This window comes from Heteronotia binoei, chromosome 6 (assembly GCF_032191835.1).
Source record: "Heteronotia binoei isolate CCM8104 ecotype False Entrance Well chromosome 6, APGP_CSIRO_Hbin_v1, whole genome shotgun sequence".
Taxonomy (NCBI): Eukaryota; Metazoa; Chordata; class Lepidosauria; order Squamata; family Gekkonidae; genus Heteronotia; species Heteronotia binoei.
This window is the reverse complement of record NC_083228.1, coordinates 26,638,281-26,659,729: the sequence shown is the minus strand read 5'-3', so window position 1 is coordinate 26,659,729 and position 21,449 is coordinate 26,638,281. Positions and strand designations below refer to the sequence as shown.

Genomic DNA, 21,449 nt, shown 5'->3' with positions numbered 1-21,449 from the left:
CAGTTTCTCCAAATAAAGCATTATACTGACATCTACTGGACTGGCATGTAAATACATTTTAATACGCCACTTTTTAAAAAAAAAACAAGTGAATAGATTAATGAAGGGACAGAACATTTCAAGGAGTACAAAATAGTACAAGTTTTGTTTTTCATATAAATCTCTGCTTACCAGTATTTAATTTCCTCAATTTTTTTTCTCTTAAAAACTGAATTACTGTGCATCAAAACAGTAATTAACTTGGGACAGAAAAATGATTTAAGAGGGAAAAAATGGGGACAAGATATTTGAGGTTTTCTTTAGAAATCTTTACTTGCAAAATTAAGCAGCATGCAATGATTTATCTCCAAATTTTAAAAGACTAATCAGGCTGAAATAAAAACCTATAATGGCATTTCTATAAATAATGAAAAATTGGTTCTACTACATTTGAAAAGAAAACATTTGGTAATTAAATACTTGCTACTTCCTGTTAAGTTGATGAACTTTATTAGTGTTCGAACTATAATAAAGTTTACCCTAAAACATTTTGCAATGCAAAATTAATTTCTCACTCAAGGAGTGTCTAACAAACCAATAGCTATGAATTGCAAGCAATCCCTGGCAGCAGGCTCGCACATTTATAAAACTTTATACATCCTTGCTTGGACTAAGGTATTTATACTACTAAAATTAAACATGCATCACATTCATATACTCCAGTTTCATGATTTATATTACATTATGTAACACCCTTATTTTTACTGCAGCAAGTTCGTCATACACTTGCTCCATTCTCTTTGGATTTCTGATCTTTATCTTCATTCTTCGCAATATCCTGTCGGAAAGAGGAACAAGACAACCAGGTAAAGGCTGCAACAGCTGCTGATCTGTAGTAGTCCCAAAAGCGGGACTACTGATCTGTAGAAGCCCTCCCCCCAAAACCTTGCTGCTTTATTCAAATGGGGACAGCAAGGACTCCCTTGTCCACCCGAAAGCGCGGGACACCAGTGAACGGTTTTCCAGGATCCTCCCCCCAGTAATGGCTGCTAAATGGTGACATCAGAAGGTTATTATATTTTGGGTACTGCTTGTGCTGAACACGTACATTCCCATGTGAGCCTAATTTCAACAGCCATCTTTTGTCCAGCTTGCTAACTCAAGACAGCAATAGATGCTATTCCATTAGAGGTCATGGACTAGGAACTACACTCACTCCACCTATATATACCCTGGATGTGTATAACTGAGACTGGTGAGTGAACACTAATTTTACAGTATTCTAGGGACAGCAAAGGTGACAAACAAGCAAGAATTGGAGCACATAAAACCAGACATGCCACTGGAAGGAAAAATCACAGAACTGGGACTGACTTACGGTCATGTCATGTGGAAGAACTCACTAGAAAAAAGCAATTATGCTTGGATTTGTTAGCAGCAAAAGGAAACCAGGCTGCCAAAGACATGTTGGGTAGACACCATAAAAGTTGACACCTGCCTGAGCATTGAGCAACTCAAAGAAACAGTACAAGATCAGAAAATGTGGAGAAAGCTGGCCCACAGAATTGCCAAGGTCAGACATGACTGAATGGATAACAACACCGCGATCGTACAGAATTATACTGCCCCCTTTTCTTTCAGCTTGAGCACTTCTGAGCAAACCATCTTTGTTCCACTTTATTTGTACATTACAATTCTATTCTGACTTTCCCACCACTGTACACACACACCCAGGGAGGCTCACCATTACAAAGTCCAAGAATCCTTGTTTTGATGTTCTAATGCCTTGCTTATTCAAGAATCCCAGTCAAAGTACCTTACTTGCTTATGGTAATAAAAAACAAATACTAACACTTTCCTAAGGATGTTAGTTAAAGGTTTCACTGAATGCTATGTGAGCTCCATCACAATAGTTTCCCCTGACCAGTAAGTTTTTATATCATCTAATTTGTTCAAGGTCAAAGAGAGCTCACCCTGTCTTTAAGTCAGTGACAAAGGTTTTACTTTATCTTCATGATTAAAGATTGCAGCTTTAAGGTACAGACTACTGAGAAGTTTGAAATACCCTTCCCCTTCATCTTCCAACCCTTTCTTCTAGAACTGGTATCACAGGTCAAGAATTACATCCTTCTAACCTTTTTAAGAACGGTGTGTATTTCATCCATAACTGTAGCCAAATTTTTGATTGTCTTATTCAGTTGCCCCTCAAATTGCAAATTCGTATCTTCCGATGCCTTCAAGTTCTCTTGTAGTTGACCAATGTCCTTCTTGACCTCTTTAAGTTCTGAAGACAAGCTTTTATTCACACTCTCCAAATTCAATATAGTCTTTTCGTCGTCATCTAAAAAAACCCCAACAACTTTAAAGTTACTAAATATCTTTCACTTTGGATATTTCTATATTCTTTCAAGTATCAGAACACACGCTATTTAAAAGGTGGACATCTATAGTGTTGCATTCACACCTGACTCATGAGTTACAGAAAAGAGCTAGTAACACTGGAATTGTACCCTTTTGTTTAAGGTCTGCAATGCAAGACAGGTTTCAGAAAGTGATATGTGTGTGTGTGTGCGCGAATGCCTGCACGCAGGTCTGCTCTGTGGCATCAATGATATGGGGTCCCTTATGGCTCCATTCTGCCTTCCATGCTATCTAGCATGTACGTGACACTGCTGGGAGAGGCCATCTGGAAATCTGGAGTAAACCAATATGCACATTAATACCCAGTGCTCTTTCTCCTTTTTGTCTGGATTGGGCAACAAAGTGGACCTCTTAAACAGGTACATGGAATGCACAAGCACTGGGATGAGTGCTGCTAAACTGAAGCTTATCCAAGAGGAGGCTGAGGTGTTGGGTTAAGTGACTGATCAGCCTAAAGCTCAAGCATTTCCCCCTTCTAGATGAGACGGCGCTCCCAATTACTTCACTGCTGCTGCTTTTTGTTTTAAATACATTCCAAGTAAATGACTCATAAGAAATCCATCTCCTTATTACTGACCTCATTTGTCCTGTGTTACAAGGAAGTTCCAGTTGCTATGGCTACCCAAAATCCTTAAAAGATGACACTGTGAGCTGCTGCTTGTCATTTTGGGTTACAATAGTAGCCTAGGAGATATCAAGGTGCAGACATGCCCACAAAGAGCAATGCTTTTGGCCTGATGCCTGATCTTTGGCTAAGGGCTTGTATAGTGAGGCCATAAGCCCAATGGGAGGAAGGAGAATAAGGCAACCCAAAACTGCACCTGAAGTACTGCAGGAGTTCTGCTGCCATATTTATTTAGATTTATATCCCATCCTATCCCAAAAAAAGATCAGAGTGGCTCACAATGTCCTGATTGAAACAATAAAAACCATCTTAAAATCAGTTTAAACTCATAATCTTATAGGCAGCATATTCAATGAACAAGATGGCAACTCAGAGTAAGTCTCAGGGAAGTCCTTGATCCTATGGGATGACTAGGCACATCGTCACTGAACCCGTTCTGCAAGCAGCAGGTCCACAGGGGAGGGGAGGCTGAGCAGAACTAAACACCCACCACCTTAGCCAAAGGCCTGGTGGAACAGCTCCATTTTACAGGCCCTGCTGAGCTGAACAAGTCCCAAAGGGCCCTAAACTCACATGGGAATGTGTTCCATCAGGCTGGGGCAAGGGCAGAAAAAGCCCTGGCCGAGGCTGTCCTTTTGGTGGCCTTTTCAATATATCCCATGAACATCCCCCAAACCCATTTTAAGTTGCAATAGTGGGAATCTATATATTGCTTTTTCGATTTATGCTTTTGTAAGCCTGAATGGCAGCTTTTTAAAGCTACATTTGGTGGGGCAGGCATTTCAAAACTAAAAAAGATATGTATTTCATACCACTTAAGAAGATGTATTAACATTCTCTTTTGACAATCATGAATATTTTTAAAAAAGGCTTTCAAGGACATATTGCACTTTAAAGCTGACTCGCACTTATTTTGCAAGAAAGGAACTATAATGGCTCTTTGCCCAAGGACCCTTCAGATGTTGCCCTGAGGCAGTATGACTTTATGCACTGTCTCCCTGGGAAAGATGCAGAAGCACTTCCTTTGTGCTTCATTCCAGCCATAGGAAGAGTAAATGCTGAGACACTCACACCCCCCCCCCCCCGCCCAATATTACTCCCAGTAGATACCAGAACTATTAAGACACATGAAATGCAGGATCTCATTGTCTGGTAAACTAAAATTATTGTTCTTAAAAGTCACAGGAAAACAGGAGCTCATAACCACAAAAGTTATACTCCCAATTTGTACCACGCCATCCCACCTGTCTTTTCTTCTAGTGACTGAAGCTTCTGTTCCATCTCAGCACGTGCTTTTTCACTCTTTTCTAGTTTCTGTAAGAGACTTCCTACATCCACCATGGCTCCGTTATACACAATGAGTCCAATGTTTTCTTCTGGTCCTTTTGATTCTTGTTTTATAGCAGGGGATGGTAGCAGCAGCCGGTTTCCTACAGTAGGGTAAAAAATGCAATGTAAGAGAACACTGCCAGAACACGCTACCCTAGGAGGAGGCATCTGAGTCTTCCACATTTTTCTCACAAATTCAACTGATTTTTCACATATTCAAATATATCCAGCCCCCACCAACATATGAGGAAAGTATGTTGTGTAACATCCCGAAGGAATTTTAGATTTACCACTTTAGCAATACATAAAATATTCCCCAACTGTTCAACTGTCTATAAGTGCATAATACGCCCTCACTGTGAGATGTGATGAGTGCTTCTGGGATTAGATACTGTTTAATTGGCCGTGGGTGCACGTTTTCCCTGCCACCCACCCTCTTTACAAAGTCCCAGAAATCTTCATCAAATTGCCTTTTGCAACTAACAACATTATGTTACCCAGCATGTCTTCCTGTGGCGTTTCCAGCTCTTCTGGATTTTCTTCATCTTTAGAAGTATCTGTTAGTTTTCTATAAAAGCAAGATTCACGAACAACTACCTTATTTAGTAGCTTCTTCACCTGAAATGATGCAAGAGATCAGGTACAATCAGCGCTCAGAGCAACAGAAAGGATTATTGTGCGTAAGTTACTTTTGGTGACGTCTAGGCTGCATCTCAAGAGGGCCTGCCTGAGGCAGCAACCATTTAATGAAAAAACCACAGAATTTATCAATAATAAAACCAGCAATACATTTAATATTATGAATGTATCTAGTGCTTGAAAACTTAACAGCATTCTTTCCTAAATAGCAGGGATTTACAATATTTTCAAATAATCAACCAGTGAGTATTTCCTTCACCCTCTCAAGAAGATAATACCATGTGGGAAGATGTACTTGGGAATTTTAAATTTGGCAAACTATACTTGGTTTGTTTACAAACACATAGAGTTTGATAGTTTACGTATATTTTTACGTCTGCGTTTTTTTCTCTTCAAACATATAATGACTACAGAAGGTTACTCTTAGTCAGCTACAGGAATACACAGAAAGTCATAAAGTTTCTCATCGTAATATTACAGACAGAAGATCCAAGGGTTATTACCCTTCAGTTGGTTAAAGTTAAATTTGAAACTGTGCTGTGTGGAAGAACCAAGTGTAAACCAAAGAGCCAGTCCTCTCCACAAATCCCACCACTACACAACTGCTTTAGATACACACCTGAGCACGGGAGAGATGCAGTCCAAGTGTGTACAGAATTTCTTCCAAGTCTTTTTCCAGGAGGTAGCCACAGTGGCATTGATCAAAATAAACGAAAGCCATCAGAAGATCTCTGTTAGCCGTTATCATCTGAGTTTTATCTTTCTCCTACAACAGAATACATTTCATGCCCAGTTAAGAATTTTCAATATTGGCAATATTTTGTCTGTCCAATATCTATCACACCTCAACTTCACTAAATGTCCTCAAGTTCTAATATTTTGGCAGGGGGCAATTTTCCCCTTTCTCAATTCAGCCCCTTCCACCCACTTGGCTATTGCCCAATATAGGTCCTAAAAGACTGGGGATCAACTTTTCTGGGTCCTGAAGAAGCTACTGAGGAAAGGGGAAGTAGGGAACTGTCATTAGATCCAACCCACTGAAATTAAACTGTCACAAAAGCGAGCAAATTCAGTTTGAGGATATCACACCTAAAATCTCCAGTGTTTTCCAGATATGTAGCTGGTGAACTAAGGTCATGGTTTCATTCAACTACTTTATCTTACAACTGCTGTCGGCTTGATAACTCCTTATAAAGTCTTTTAGCTATGTATTTGCAGAGACCAGCACAGAATAGATATTACAGGCACACTAGAGTAGGGCTCAAGTTAAGCTTTTCTGTGTAGTCTGAAGACGGCATCTTTGGTAAGGGCAGCCTTCCGGCATCATCACTAAGCACTAAGTACCTTATCCTTGGAAGCCCTCTCTTTGCAGTGTCGGTTTCCTTCTCTTCTGTCATCTCTCCGGCTCATTTCCTCATCATCCCTATCTATGGAAACAGAAGTTACTTCCAACATATTCATAGCACATTACAGTTTCATTACAATTTTATCTTTTAATGAAAAAAAAATCATTTCTCAGTGAGATTTAAAGGCTTCCATGTTTCAACTTAAAAAGAAAAGGCAAAATAACACTCAGGCAGGTGGGGGGGGGATTAGTTCTCTCTGAGATCATTTTGGTACTGTAACGTTTAAGCAGTAATGAAAATCTGACAGGTTGTGTTTTGCACACAAGGCATATCACACACTCTGTGAAACGTCTCAATTCAACTGCCATAAAAGCATAGCAGGAATTGAATGTCTGCAGTTCTGCAGGCAGAACAAGGATTCACATTATTTTAACTAAAATAATTATCCCCAATATACCATCATCTTCATCTTCAGCGTCCTCAGCTTCCATTGGATCATATTCATCCTGGTTATTATCATCTTCCAGTTCATCTTCATCTTTGGAATCATCTTTCCTCTTATCTTCTCTCTGTAATTAATTATCAGATATTAATACAATCCAAGGATCAGAAGCATTCATTTAGAAGACTCAGGAAACCACTGTTAAGGTCAAGGTAGTTCTTTGGTACCTGGGTTCTACAAGGTCCTGGAACAAACCAGGCATCTGGAGCTCTATACTGATTCCTACTTGTAGAAGGTGACGAAAGGGACCAAGTTATGCTGCTTAGGTCCCCAAAGGGCAACAGGTAAGCCAGGTTTGAAACACAGACATTAACAGCCAAGAATAAAGACATATTCCAGTTGAGTCAAACAGTACATTTTTGTCATTAACTGATTTTTAAAAGACTTGAAATCTTTAAAAAAGGGGGGGAAATCATACAATTCCTATGAAAAAAAATGACTACATTAATATAAAAAGAATGAACGGACCTAATCATTAATACATTGACATAAAAAGAATGAAATTTAGTAAAAACAGTACTCCCTGCACCTCAGAGCTGAGCGATCAAGATTGTTGGTAAATTAGCCACTGACCTTCCTGTCATCTCTCTCATCCTTTTTATCTTTCTCATCTCCAGATTTTCTTCTTTTAGGCTTTGGCTCATCATTTTCATCCTCTCTCTCTTCCTTTTTCTCTTTCTTCTCATCCTTTTTGTTCTTCTTATCTTTTTTATCTTCCTTATCCGGAAGAGACAATAGAGATTTGTAGATTCGGACACCAAAATCCCTTTGAAGCATTTCATTGAAGAGCTCTGCAAACAATGAAACCTGTGCAAGGAAAATCAAGGAAGTCAGTAGCTCTGAGATCTCTAATCTGCAATATATTTCACAATCACACAATTGGGACAGGTCACTATTAAGAAGTTGCTCTCGGACAATCAGTAGACTCAGTGGCAAATCTCAGTTTTTTTATCATGCAGATGCTATTTGGAAATCAATCACATTAAGACACTTGGTGGAAGGGATGTCAGGCCTGAAGACCCAGGACATGGTACAGCATAGGAACAGACTCATAATGTTAACCTAATGCAATAAATAACTGAACTGTTGTTGCCTCCTCACAAAATGAAGATACGATTGATTTTTATTTATTTTATCAAATTTATATCCCGTCCTCCCGACAGAGAGCACTCTTTCATAAAATAAAGTATCATAAAAATAAAATGTTCCCGTTTTAAAAAGGACCCACAACCACTAATATTTACACAAAAGATAATGCTACAAAAAAAAAACAATTAAGAAACATGAATGCTTAGCCAAATACTTGATTTAAAAGCTACTATTATCATTATCAAAAGAGCCCCATGGAGCAGAGTGGTGAAGCTGCAGTACTGCAGTCGGAGCCCTCTGCTCATGACCTGAGTTTGATCCCAGCGGAAGCTGGTTCAAGTAGCTGGCTCCAGGTTGACTCAGCCTTCCATCCTTCTGAGGTTGGTCAAATGAGTACCCAGCTTGCTGGAGGGAAAGTGTAGATTAAGGGAAGGGATGGTGGCTCAGTGGTAGCGCATCTGCTTGGGAAGCAGAAGGTCCCAGGTTCAATCCCTGGCATCTCCAAATAGGTGCAAAAAACCTCAGCTTGAGACCCTGGAGAGCCGCTGCCAGTCTGAGAAGACAATACTGACTTTGATAGACCGAGGGTCTGATTCAGTATAAGGCAGCTTCATATGTTCATGTTCATATGACTGGGGAAGGCAATGGCAAACCACCCTGTAAAAAGTCTGCCGTGAAAACATTGTCACCCCAGAGTCAAAAACGACTGGTGCTTGTACAGGGGACTACCTTTACCATTTTTTATTATCATTATCACTTTCATTTTAGCCACCCTTAAAGATAGGGGAAATTTAACACCTTTTGCCTTAAGGTTACTAACACCAAGGAAGGCAGTGGAAAATGAATCAGTAAAGCAGACTTCAAAACTGTTCAGGAAGGAAGTGATGTCAAGATATTACCTCGAAGGAATGTTCTTTGTTATCCTCCAGTCTGTAATCCAGAAGAACACTAAGGGACATAATACTGCAGTCGAACTTCCCACTTTTCGCTGCCCAGTTAGGATGCACAATGATTGCGGGCTCATCAGGCAAGATGTATCGTCTTTCTCGCCGCTGGCGTTCCACTTCCTCTAAACGTTTCCTTTCTTCTTCCTAGACAGATCAGAAGCCAATTTTAAAGCCAGGACTTCAAATCCTTGCTGCTTGAAAACACACAGGAAGATGTTCAAGTACCAGCTCAGATGATGTCATAGATGACTTTGTGTCTAGATAGCCAATGGAACAAAGGGCTTGGGCCCAGGTTCAGATCGCCATAAAGCTTGCTGGCAGAGGCTCTGGCCAAGTCATTCGCCCTTAGCTTAACCTACTCTATTTATAGGGTGATTACAAATTGGGGTGAGTGGGTGGGATTTGTGCTACTCAGAGTTTTGGGAGAAGGGATGACAACATATCATAAAAGGGTAAGATTACACATATTGTTTATCATGTGTGTGTTGCAGTGGGCTGCTCCTCCGTGAAGTGTAGGCTTGGTAACTGTCTGGATCAAGGACAAGTTGAATGGCTGATAAATCAGTTTAAACATAACTGTATCCTCCATAATTAAGCCGTGGCAATGCTCTCTGCCAAACGAGAGGAGCACAAAGCAGCACTGTACATACTGCAAGCTTGTCTTTTAGCTAAATATATCAAAGGTTGCTGATATTGCAAGAACTGAAGTCCCAAAAGCATACAGAAAGTCATGTGGTTAGTACAACTGGTTCTATTACCTTTGCAGAGGTCCAGGAAACATGTGAGTTGAGAAAGACACTATAGTTAACCTACCCTGATGTTACTTTCATCAAGTGGAGTGAAACAGCCACGGGGAAAGCACACCTAACACCACAGTGATAATGTGTGAGTTGATAACATACAATCAATTTTAAAACTAAATTTAAATAAAGGCTTATTCAAAGTTCATACCCCTTGGATAATGAATATTTCCTTTCCTGCACCTCAGTGAAGATCAGGTAAACTACAAACCAACATTTATACAATATTTTGTATCCAAACAAATTTGCTAGACATCCACCTCTTTGTCATCTTCAGATTTTCTCTCTTCTTCCTCTTCCTCCTCTTTTTCAGACTTCTCCAGTTCTTTCTGTTCTTCTTTTTGCTCCTCCACTTTCAGCTGCTTTGTTAGCCGGGCTATGAGCTGGGATTTCAGACCCTTTGAGCTAAGATTTCGACTTTCTAATTCCTTGCGTAGGTCATTAACCTGGTTGATAAAATAGTATATAGTGGCTATAAATGAATAATTAATATACAACACAACAAAATTCTGAACTATATTGTTCACATACACCTTTGTTCACTACTGAAACAAGAGTAGATAAAGTCTTTAAGAGTGCATGAAACATATCTTTAGTTTAATCTGTTCACAATTTGATATGCTGTGGCATTTTTTTTCTTTTTTGAAAAAAAAAGAATAAATTATTGTAATTAAGTTGAAAATATATCACATTTTTGTTGTATGTATCAAATATCAGAATTGTGTCCTCAACAAATGCAAAATATAAAATTTTTAATGACTTTCTAATTTCAATACCCCCCTTTTCCTGTATCCTATGAATGACATAATAATGATAAAAAAAACCTTGTTACAAAAAAGCACATGATAGATTTTCATCTGTCTAATTTAATTTAGTCTAATCTAATCAGTGACAGAAGGGTGGATTAAAAAAATCAGTGAATTAAAAAAACCCCCTTAAAATTAGATTTCTAAAAACAAAATACTTCTGGGGATAAACTCTAAAGACAGTTTTCTGTTTAAGACACATTATTGTCAGGGTATTCATCATGAAGTACGGATTACAGATTAAATATGTAGCATGAGGCTGTATATTCATGAAATGTTTAAATTTTTTGGTAAATGAATTCCATTCATCCATTCATAATGTCATGCTCTCCCAAACGTTTCTGTAAGATTATTTTGGGCAATTTTTCTATCTAGAAGATATCATCACAGACGCTTGGTTTGCAGTTCTCAAACTGTGAACTTGTATCTGCAGATAACATGCCTCTTCACAGCAAAAATGTTATAAAATCAAAGTAACATTTTATTTAATTAATACATTACAGAGTTGAGAAGACCTTAATCCCATTGTTCCTCTGCAAATTTTAGTAAAATAAAACGATTTACATATTATTAAGGTAGATTATTCTTCTCCTTCCAAAGAAGTACAGCAGAAAATATGAATGATTAATCTGCTGTCAGCTGCAGAGAGTGAAGAAGGAAGGATTGAGTGACACTGAACTCTCCATCAGACTTGACTGAAGTGGTTGCCGCTGGTCTGGGGGAAGCTGCTTCTAGTTCCCAGATTCCCTACCTTGGTCTCTTCTCCGCACAGGAATGCTGGGAGAGATCTGCAGTTGAGCCGTGGGGAGGAGACTGCAGGAAAAAAGTAATCTGCTTGTGGCTGCTCAGCTGAGTATAGCATGACTCAGAGGGACTGTTTATAATGGGGGTCTAAGCTCTGACTATGTTATAAATAACCCTGTGTTATACTGGGCCTACAGTATATAACCGAACCAGTACTTTTTGATATCACTGTAACGCTAATCTGAAAAGAGAGAGCCAGTTTGGTGTAGTGGTTAAGTGTGCAGACTCTTATCTGGGAGAACCGGGTTTGATTCCCCACTCCTCCACTTGCACCTGCTGGAATGGCCTTGGGTCAGCCATAGCTCTGGCAGAGGTTGTCCTTGAAAGGGCAGCTGCTGTGAGAGCCCTCTCCAGCCCCACCCACCTCACAGGGTGCATGTTGTGGGGGAGGAAGGTAAAGGAGATTGTGAGCCGCTCTGAGACTCTTCGGAGTGGAGGGCGGGATATAAATCCAATATCTTCTTCTTCTTCAAAAGTTATTACTCTAAAAATGAAACCTTCGTCTGATTGCAAAGATTATACCAGCAAGAATGAGTCTTTATGAAGAAAACCATGATTTAAATCTATTTGATTTAAATAAAATCCATCCTGCTGTCAATGATTTCTTAAGAAAATGCAGTGCGATACTGTGCATTTTTAAATTAAGTGTGACAAAAATTAGCACTGCCTTATTTATGTCTTTAAGGCTGCTATATAAACTTAACACCTGTTAAACAGAGGTTACCTTCATTGCCTTTGGATCAAGTTTAGACCAATGAGTAGGTGTAGAAATTTCTTTTGCTTCCCCATCATCTTTTTCCTCTTCATCCTGAAGAATGAAATGAAGACACTGTCCTTTAGAAAGCTTAAAAAGTAGAATTTTCTCTCTCTCTCAAATTCTGCTGCTGATCTGGGCAAGGCCACAACTGTTTCATCAGACAGTCTTCTCCTAAAGTTGCCATTTCAACAAAGCCACAAGCACACGTTCTACTACTTTATAATGGATCACAGGGCCTCTCTCATCAGCCAATAATAGTCATCTCTGTGAAACACAAAAGGGTGATAAACAACAACACAAAGGACATCAGGGACACACAGACACTGCTGGTCACCTCTAACCAGGCAGTGTGTGATCTTCCCCAAGTTTTCAAACCACCCAACACACTCCTTAGTTCGCTAAGACCTTTTACATGTATCAAGATGCCAATCAGCCACATAGCCTTAAAAAACTAGGTTATTTTAATGGCTTCTCTATTTCCAGTTACCATTAAAAAAAGAAAAGGCTACCACATACGGGAGAACACTTACAAAAGTTTTGTCCAATGGCAAAAATGCTGAAGACAACTTTTAAAACTGAATCTCGCTCAACAACTGGTCCCAGATTCCAGCAACTAGTTCTAAAATTAGATGCATGATGAAACGTGCATCGAGTGCACGATTTAATTCCGCCCGTAGCATCAGCACACGCTTTTAAATTAGTACACTAGCTGCAACCAGATAATAGTAATAATAATAATAATAATAAAGGATTCTACACTGCTGAAAGCTGGTTTACCAGTCATTGTTACCAGTTATGTTCCTCCTATGTATGTTTGTTGTGTAGCATGTGGTGTGCGTTTTGTGCCTGTGTTCCTGCGCCTGTGAGAAGCAGAAATAGAAAAAGGGATTAGCGTTCAGTGCCTGTTCTCCATCAGCCTCCTTGCGTTCACCCTGAAGCTTCTCGACCAGCTGCTGCTTGTATCCTCGGGAGAGGGTTTCCCACTCTGAGCGGGTGGGAAGGCAATGCCAAACATCCGGGAAAAATAAAACCACTGTCTCCACATGAGCTGGAACCGTACGCCCCTTGTGGGTCTCCTCAGGGCGATGGTAGCGAATCTCTGCAAAACGGTACCTGTTGCAAGGGAAGAAGCATGTTGGAAAAAAAATTCTACAATACATTTTATAGAGCCTAGATCACTGCAGCACATCAAGTAAAGAAACTTTGCTGCGACAACCTGAATTTCCTCTAAAGAAAAAAAAATGAAAGCCATATGTTCTCTTTCAGGAACGCATGCCATTTTTTTCAAGATCGGCAAGGAATGAACAAAATGCTAACTGCTGAAGGCAGTGAATCATGCCCTCTGTATTAAAATCTGACGACTGCTTCAGGGGGGGAAAAGGGGGGAAATCTTAATTTTTAGAATTTAGTGCCCAGCAGAGCTTCATGTTGCAAAACTGTCATTAAATATATTAAATATTAAATCCACCAAGAGAAAATATGGCTGTCCAAAACATCTATTTATAAAACAAGAATAATGAAATGAAGTTCTCTTGACGGTCTTCTCCAGCTATGCGTGAAATGAAAAATATTTTAACATACAAGCATCACAAAATATACACAAGAGCATGGTTTTAAAGTTCGTTGTTCTCCAAACCTTTTGGCACCAAATCACACTTGCGTTGCCCCACTAGGGTTATCACTCTGAGAAGTTTACATGTATGACTACTGACGGCTGATAAAGAAAGGAAGAGGTTGGGTTTGCCAGACAGCACTTTTTAATGAGGATTTTAAACATGCTTCAAGTTCTCCAGAACATTTTTGAGAACATGATACTTACCACTGTGTGCAAACACTCAAGTCAATCCCTGTAAGCGCTCTGCAACAACGGATAGCAGTTTTAATCAGCACAGAAGGGTCCTTCTCCGGATCAGGTCCGTCCAGGGAGGGAGACCAGTGTCCTCCTATAGCCATCGCCTCGTCTTTACCTTTCATACCCACTAAAAACTAGACAAGAAAAGGCTGCTTAACATTTCCCTGCTGGGGAAAAAGGTTATCTGAATTGCAGACACATTGCCCACAGGACTGAAATCATACCATGCCTCACTTTCTTCCTCGTTTATAAGGAGATAAACTGTGACAAGAAGTTAGCCTTAAAACTGTAACTGAAAAGTCTTGCTCAAGATAGAGTTCAGCTTGGTTTATCCACAGCACATTCAGTAATGGAATAGGTTTAAACATCATCACTCATTCTATTTTTGCAAGACTTCCACTAAAACTTTGTAACTGTATTAGTACATGTAACAGAACTGTACAACTTATTAGCAAATGATGAAAGTGCTCCATATGGTAGAAATATTAAATTATTTTCAAGGTTCAAACATTGTCAGAAGTCTAGCAATTTAAACACACCTAGAGATACCGTGGTAGTTTATCTAGTAACATACTTCGAGTTTTAATTGACTTATTCTATTTAGTTTGTGAAACAAAGGATGCACTCACTTAACTGTTTTCTCAATGTGATACTTTTTGCTTCCAGGCCATTAAAAAATGCCCGTAAACGGGAAACCTAGAACCTGATACATCAGTACAAGTCACTCCTGAAGATCTGTACAGCTATATGCCCCCCCATCCCCCACACACCAACTGCTTTGGGACATCTGCTGACTAGAAAGGAAGAACTGATGATAGACAGCACCCGTGTACATATTGCCAGAAGACAAGTGCCTTCTCCTCATGCAGTGGCATCTTTTTGGAAACACCAGATGTCGAAGGAAATGATGGAACTAATCAAGTGTGGCTCAGTAATCTGGATGGAAAACTGCTGACAGTTCTGCCAGATTTGAGTTAGTGGTTCAAAACCCTGATAAAGAACGTCACTATCGGGATCCTGTGTTCTCAGCTGGAATACCGTGAGTAAGGATTGGTACTTACATAAACTTTATAGCAAGGTGTTTTTGGTTTTAGCTAGAATCACTTATTTTTACCTTTATAAGTCTAGCGGGATGCTGAAACCCATCCCGAACCTCTTGAGGATCTTCGGCAAGGGCACATGATTTGTGATAGAGATCTTCCAAGCTAGGACTTGCCATGAGCATCACCTATTAATGTAGTAAGAAACAACTGTAAAGTTAGTCCCAGATGGGTAGCCAAGACCGCCGCAGCAAAATAAAACATGATTCCAGTGGCACCTTAAAGACTAACACGATTTATTCCAGCATAAAAGTTCTGACCAACAAAAATTCATGCTGGAATAAACGATGTTGGTCTTTAAGGTGCTGCTGGACTCCCATTTATTTTATTGTGATGTGGAGAAACCAATTATACAAGGTTGATCTCTCTCAGACACTGTGTTGGGTCTGAAGAACCACCTAAAGAGCTCGAGTGATATAAAAGATTTTTCTCTGCTTCCAGTCTTTTCCAGCCCCTCCTCCTCCAATGCTGTGGAGGACCAGGGGACTGACTCTCAAGAATAGCATGGGATCTGCAGCTCAACTGGGAAATCCTCAACCCCACCTTTGCATTAATGAAAGTTCCTTCTACTCCCACAAGGGCTCCTCTGGATGCAACACACTATGAACTTATTTTGCATTACTGAGTTCAGCTGGACTGTGCCTGTTTATAAAGCTAGACCACTCCTGCGTAGAAAGGGACAAAGATGTTCAAAGGGTTGCATCTCAAAACTTTCACTGGCTTTCTCTCTTTCTTGGCTAACTGCTAAAAAGCCTTTTGCACATCCAAAGCACAAAATAAATTTTTATGTCCAAGTAGAAAGGTCAGTTCCAATGCTATTTAAACTGCATATGGATGCTGAACAGCCTCACAAAGATGTCAAATGCATGCTACATGAACAATAACTGCCAAGGATCCCACAGAGCAGACTTTGCAGTCCCTGGAAATTCTGTTAGATAGCCAAGTGCATGCAAAGGCAAAATTACAGTTTCTTACCATTTGAAAAAAAAATTGTTACTACCCCCGGTGTCCATGACTACACTCGAGACTTCATCCAAACTTAATTTCCCACTGGTCACTTTTAAACACATTCAGGTATAGACAATTTTAGTTGTTATAAAACGCTGACCCATCTAGAAAATTATCAGAATCCAGATCTGGCTTAATTCTTTATGCCCGCAGAAAGATCCTGGTCAAGGTGCGAGCACAGGATACACTACTGAAGGTAGATGTAATCAAAAGAATGCTTCTGAGATATTACTCCGTCTTTCAAAGCTTCTACACAAGAGATGGTATGGAAGGTATCTTACATACCTTGGCACTGTAAAGATGATCAGCATCTGGGGGGTCCAGAACAGCAGAGTTTTTATCCAAAGGATCTACCTCTCTATGCATTACATAGAAATTGCAGTAGTTGCCCAGTTGAAATGGCCTTGACATTGGAAAAGCATCCACCCATGTAAACTGAGCATCAAAGAAGTCACTGGGAATGTACAAGTTCTGATAACGCCGTCTCAGTTCCATCATATCACAACTAAGGCTTTAAACAATAAGAACATATATTTTATAAAGGCAAAGAGAGCTGAGGGTTAAAAAGTTTGGCCTTAGCAGTATTTTACAACTATTTTTGTGTCATGGTGAATAGCTAACAAAAATACTGAATTTGTATCACATATAATGATGAGCACCAGAAGTCTTAAAGCTGCCAATTTGTCGTCATGCAAACCATTTTGTAGAAATGTCAAACCACAATAAACCAACCATTGTTTTAATCACACACACATGCACCCCACCACCTCCCCAGGGAGAGTTATTTTAGGATCAGTTATTTCTTCGAAAGTTCTTGCAGTTGGCTATTACCACAGTAAACGTTAATCATGGGCTATGGATACGACAGGCAAAAATTGCCATCCCTCCTTCGTCAACAACATTCAAACTACAATATTACAGGCTTATGATACCTTGAGCATATCTTGTGTTAAAGGAATAAGAACAGAATTTTACAACCTATATAAAAGAAAGCTTCCTATTTTCATAGGCATCTGCATTCTCTACACACTTTCAGGTCTAACAGCTCTCCAAACTTTAAAAAAACCAAAGTCAAGATTTTCCAGTTGCTGACTTCTGCAAGATTTTCCAGTTGCTGTGACCAAATGTCACACTTATCATAAAAGAGCAGCATATACATGGGTGTGCCAGTGCTTTATCATCATAGAGCCCCCTCAATATTTTGCCTTACAAGGTTTCTCCTATCCAAATATACCTGTACAACATTTATGAAAGCAAAGGTGATGTGAATTCTACAGCCATAATTTAACACACACACTTGAATCACCTCTTATGTGTAGCTGCATGAACTACTACACAACATGGATGGCATTGCTAAAAGAAGGAAGAAAGGAAAGCCAATTTCCAATCAAATCACAAAAAGCAAATGGGTCATAGTATAAAGTTTTGTTTCAACTGAATTTGTCCCTTATGCACTTATTTTATGGCTGTGAAGTTCCTTACATAAATGAATATAAAAACTTAGTTGACACTCAAGTAACATACCAGTCTAATGAAAACTTGGAAAACTGGACCGTGTAACGGGGAACAACTCGCCGGGGTCTTCGAGGGGACCGTTCCCTCTCTCGTCGAGGTGATCTCTCTCTAGAGCGTTTTCTCTGGGGTGATCTCTCTCGTGACCTACGCCTTTCACGCTCTCTTTCACGACTTAATCGTATATGAAATATAAACGTCTCATTATAGCCTTTGCAGCATTATGAACATAGAGCTGACAAGCCTATTACTCTAGAACCAACAGCAGTAAGCACCCATTAATACCGAATTTACCATTTCATTACAGTGCTTTAAAAATGGACAGTATTTAAATTCAAACTTCAAACATTTAATTTGCATTCTTTCTAGTATGCACAGAAAAAAATGGAGTGGAATTATTATATCACACCTTCTGTCATCTTTTCTGTTAGCCATGGAATCTCCCCTCTCATTTCGCCCAGAAAATCTGGGAGGTGGATCTAGTCTTCGTGCTGGTGGAGGCTGTGAAACTATTCGAACAGGGGGCTGTAGCAAACCAGCTAGAAAAAGAAATCCCACATACTTTAAAGCTTTTCCCATATCATTAATCCAACTCTTAAAATATCGTATTTGCTAAATTATCCGGGTTTTAAAAAAAGGTTTTCAATAATGCTACATGTGTCCAAAACAATTTTCAATAGTTATGTAGTAATGATTATGGCAACGATCTGATGACCAACCAACAACAGTGGGCATAAGTAATAGAATATCCAGCCCAATAAAATGCATTAATTTATCTCTACAGATTGTATAGGTAAACATTTGAGTTCTAGTAACATTTTAACTTCAAGTCTCATCAGATTGAAATCATATCATCACAGCTGCAAGAGAAATGGTCATTTTTTTCAAAATTTTAATAGCCACAATTTGAAAAAACAACAACACACAAGCCTAGGTTTCTATGTTCAAATTACACCTCTTATTAAGACAGTTTTTCTTCTTCCATTAAATTTCTAGCAATATGATACCTGTGATCATTTCATCAAATTATTGTTGTTTACCTTATTGCCAATCCACACTTCATAAAGCAAACACGTTTGCTCCTTGCCCACCATATCTTAATGTTTGGAAGGAACATTAATGTGGGCTGGTCACAAAATAATCCAACCTGTTACAACTACTGCTGCCATTATGCCAATTTTCTCATGTTCTATCATACTTATATGATTAAAAGACCTTTTCACCATCTTTCTCTTGAAGCAGAACTCAAGGCAATCTCTCAAAGTCCACCGTAAACACACAAACATACACGTGTACTATTAAGACCCTCTGGAATCATTTGTAGTTCTTGCAGAGCAAAGTGAAAGATACTTCTATCAATATTAAGCACCAGAAACTTGAGCAATGGAACCAGGAGAGATCTACCAGAGCAATTAATAGTATCTAGTGCTTTCAAATGTCACGCAACAGAGTGGCCCTAAGAAACCCTGTAAAGTAGAGCAACAGTGGCTCTTGAGGGAAGACCCTGCAAGCAATGCAATTAATATTTTCTTTAAAAGACTGCTTCCTTAATTCAGAATGTTAGAACCAGTTTGGTGTAGTGGTTAAGTGTGCAGACTTTTATCTGGGAGAACTGGGTTTGATTCCCCACTCCTCCACTTGCACCTGCTGGAATGGCCTTGGGTCAGCCATAGCTCTGGCAGAGGTTATCCTTGAAAGGGCAGCTGCTGTGAGAGCCCTCTCAGCCCCACCCACCTCACAGGGTGTCTGTTGTGGGGGAGGAAGGTAAAGGAGATTGTGAGCCACTCTGAGACTCTTCAGAGTGGAGGGTGGGATATCAATCCAATATCTTCTTCTTCTAGAACAAGGTCCAACTTAAGATCAATTACATGGCAGTAAAAATGACATACCATGTAGAACAAAGAGAAGAATTCAAGCTGTTGGATCCCATATTGTTGAAACTGTTTTCACATTTACCACTCCAGAGACTGTAGCTGTTCAATTTGCCAGTGAACAGCCTCAAAGGAGTTACTGAGATTGGTACCTTCCTAAAAGCTACATCCAGGGCTTTCTAAGTAATGACTTTTCCAAATGAAGCTGTCCTTTTTGAGAGGGATCCTCTCACAAGAGCTGGAGGGGGGGGGGGAGTTATATGCCTCAGAGGCAGAGCATCTGCTTGGCATGCAGAAGGTCCCAAGTTCAATCCCTGGCATTTCCAGTTGAAAGAACCAGGCAGGAGGTGACATGAAAGACTTCTGCATGAGACCCTGGAGAGTGGCTGAACCAAACTCAGATGTGATGTCATTTAACTTTTTTTAGAAAGGCCACACTGCAAATGATCTGTTCAGACAAAAACAATGGTCCATGAGAGAAACTTCTTACCTAAACCCTTTTTTAGTAGTCCCAGAGTGTAGTTCCTGTATTCTCTATCTCTTTATAGTGACAATACAAGGTAGACGCAAGACAGCCTTCAGCCACTTATATTCTCATGCATTTTATGCAAGTTTGGATACTTCAACAAGACTTAAGACGTTAACAGAAGACAACACAGGTTACGTTTTGAGGGAATGAATACCTTTCTGCTGTGGCTGTTGCAACAAAGGCTGCGGCTGTGTCTGAAGCAAAGGCGTTATAGAAGCCGCAGATATTTGTGCCTGCAGCAGCGACTGAGGCTGTGGCTGTGCCTGAACGCTGAATGCTGTCTGCTGTGCAATGGGCTGAAGCACAGGTGGAGGGGTCTTGAGTAAAGGCTGGGTTTGAGTCTGGTTCTAGTGAGGAAACAAGGGAATATTGCTTTGTGAATCAGCTTTATGCTAAAAGGTGCCAACAGGAGGCAGAGAAAGCAGCTGCATGTACCTGATTTGGTAGCGTCTGAATCCTCTGTGCGTTCCATTTGAAAGGCATATTGGGATTATATGTGGCTTCTACCAACACTCTATCTCCTGCTTGAGGGGTCTTCCCTTTAACAGCGCTGCAAAAATTTTAAAAATGGTCACAATATTAGATGTGCTACTGGGCCCACCGGCTTAGTAAAAGCAGCTTACTACAATTATTAAATAGGAATAGGACTAATTTCAAGGTTTTTAAACTATACAAGACCAACAACTCCCTCCCCCACAATTACTGCCTAGTCTGCAATACAAGGATATTACTGGCCTACCATACAGACTCGTTGTAAGGCTCAAGAACACAAAGCACTTAAAAAATTAAATAAAATGGACTATGGAATTATCATTTTGGGTTCTGTCCAGGATGACATGGCCCCTGCACGTCCGTGAAGTACTATCCTCACTCCTCTACAGACAGCACAATCAACTCACCTGAGCTGAAAGAAAACATCTTCATCAACAAAGCCGAACGTGTCATGCAGCTTGGTAACCACCCCTGTAAAGACCCGCTGCTTCTGGGGCTGGGTCTGCTGCTGACTTGACCGTGGCGCCGGATAAGAGACAGTTATCTGTGCTGCTGGCTGAGGAGTAGACAGGCTAAGGCTTGTTGGCAGTGCCACCGCTGGCTGCAAGCAAAACGGGCGGGGGGGGGGGGGGGACACACAACATGCCACCATATTAGAACTTCACATTGCTCTTAAAAAGTATAAGGATGAAATTTTTTTAGCAAAAGATGACACACAAAAACATGACAGTAATTTTAGGAGGTTAAGGGGATTTTTCAAAGTTCTTAAAGTCAAAGCATTTTCTGTTGTCAAATGTTTCATGTCTTTAATACATTGGATGTTAGTGTTAATTACCACCGTTGTCTATGTTGCCTATATTTTTTAATTGCCTGTATCCCCCCTAGAAGTACTGCACGTGGAGTTGTAAAAAAAAAAACTGGACTGAATCCTCAAAATGCTTGTGGCATGCACAGAGGTGAATATTTCCCTGTCTTTTCCCAGCAGTCCCCAAACAGCTAATCAAGGGAGAATCACCGGGACCTACAGCAAGGAGGGAGAAT

At 39.9% G+C, this 21,449-nt stretch overlaps 1 protein-coding gene and 1 non-coding gene across 5 annotated transcripts in view; both read right to left on the bottom strand.

Moving 5' to 3' along the window:
* Positions 1-286: 286 nt before the first annotated feature.
* Positions 287-21,449, bottom strand: part of CCAR1 (cell division cycle and apoptosis regulator 1) — a 30,520-nt gene continuing 9,357 nt past the window's right edge. For all 4 annotated transcript variants that reach the window (XM_060241150.1, XM_060241152.1, XM_060241151.1 and 1 more), the window contains exons 6-25: positions 20,816-21,009; positions 20,352-20,466; positions 20,071-20,263; positions 17,926-18,055; positions 17,529-17,690; positions 16,290-16,515; positions 15,011-15,124; positions 13,864-14,030; positions 12,947-13,157; positions 12,012-12,095; positions 9,938-10,123; positions 8,830-9,021; positions 7,415-7,648; positions 6,797-6,908; positions 6,338-6,420; positions 5,613-5,759; positions 4,852-4,972; positions 4,270-4,455; positions 2,115-2,320; positions 287-817 (exon numbers count right to left, since the gene is read on the bottom strand). In XM_060241150.1, the coding sequence (XP_060097133.1) occupies positions 758-817; positions 2,115-2,320; positions 4,270-4,455; positions 4,852-4,972; positions 5,613-5,759; positions 6,338-6,420; positions 6,797-6,908; positions 7,415-7,648; positions 8,830-9,021; positions 9,938-10,123; positions 12,012-12,095; positions 12,947-13,157; positions 13,864-14,030; positions 15,011-15,124; positions 16,290-16,515; positions 17,529-17,690; positions 17,926-18,055; positions 20,071-20,263; positions 20,352-20,466; positions 20,816-21,009 (3,123 nt within the window). In that variant the 3' untranslated portion in view covers positions 287-757. The remainder of the gene's footprint in view (positions 818-2,114; positions 2,321-4,269; positions 4,456-4,851; positions 4,973-5,612; positions 5,760-6,337; positions 6,421-6,796; positions 6,909-7,414; positions 7,649-8,829; positions 9,022-9,937; positions 10,124-12,011; positions 12,096-12,946; positions 13,158-13,863; positions 14,031-15,010; positions 15,125-16,289; positions 16,516-17,528; positions 17,691-17,925; positions 18,056-20,070; positions 20,264-20,351; positions 20,467-20,815; positions 21,010-21,449) is intronic.
* Positions 14,211-14,272, bottom strand: LOC132574552 (small nucleolar RNA SNORD98). Its single transcript, XR_009555630.1, has one exon. It is a non-coding gene; the product is annotated as a small nucleolar RNA SNORD98 (small nucleolar RNA).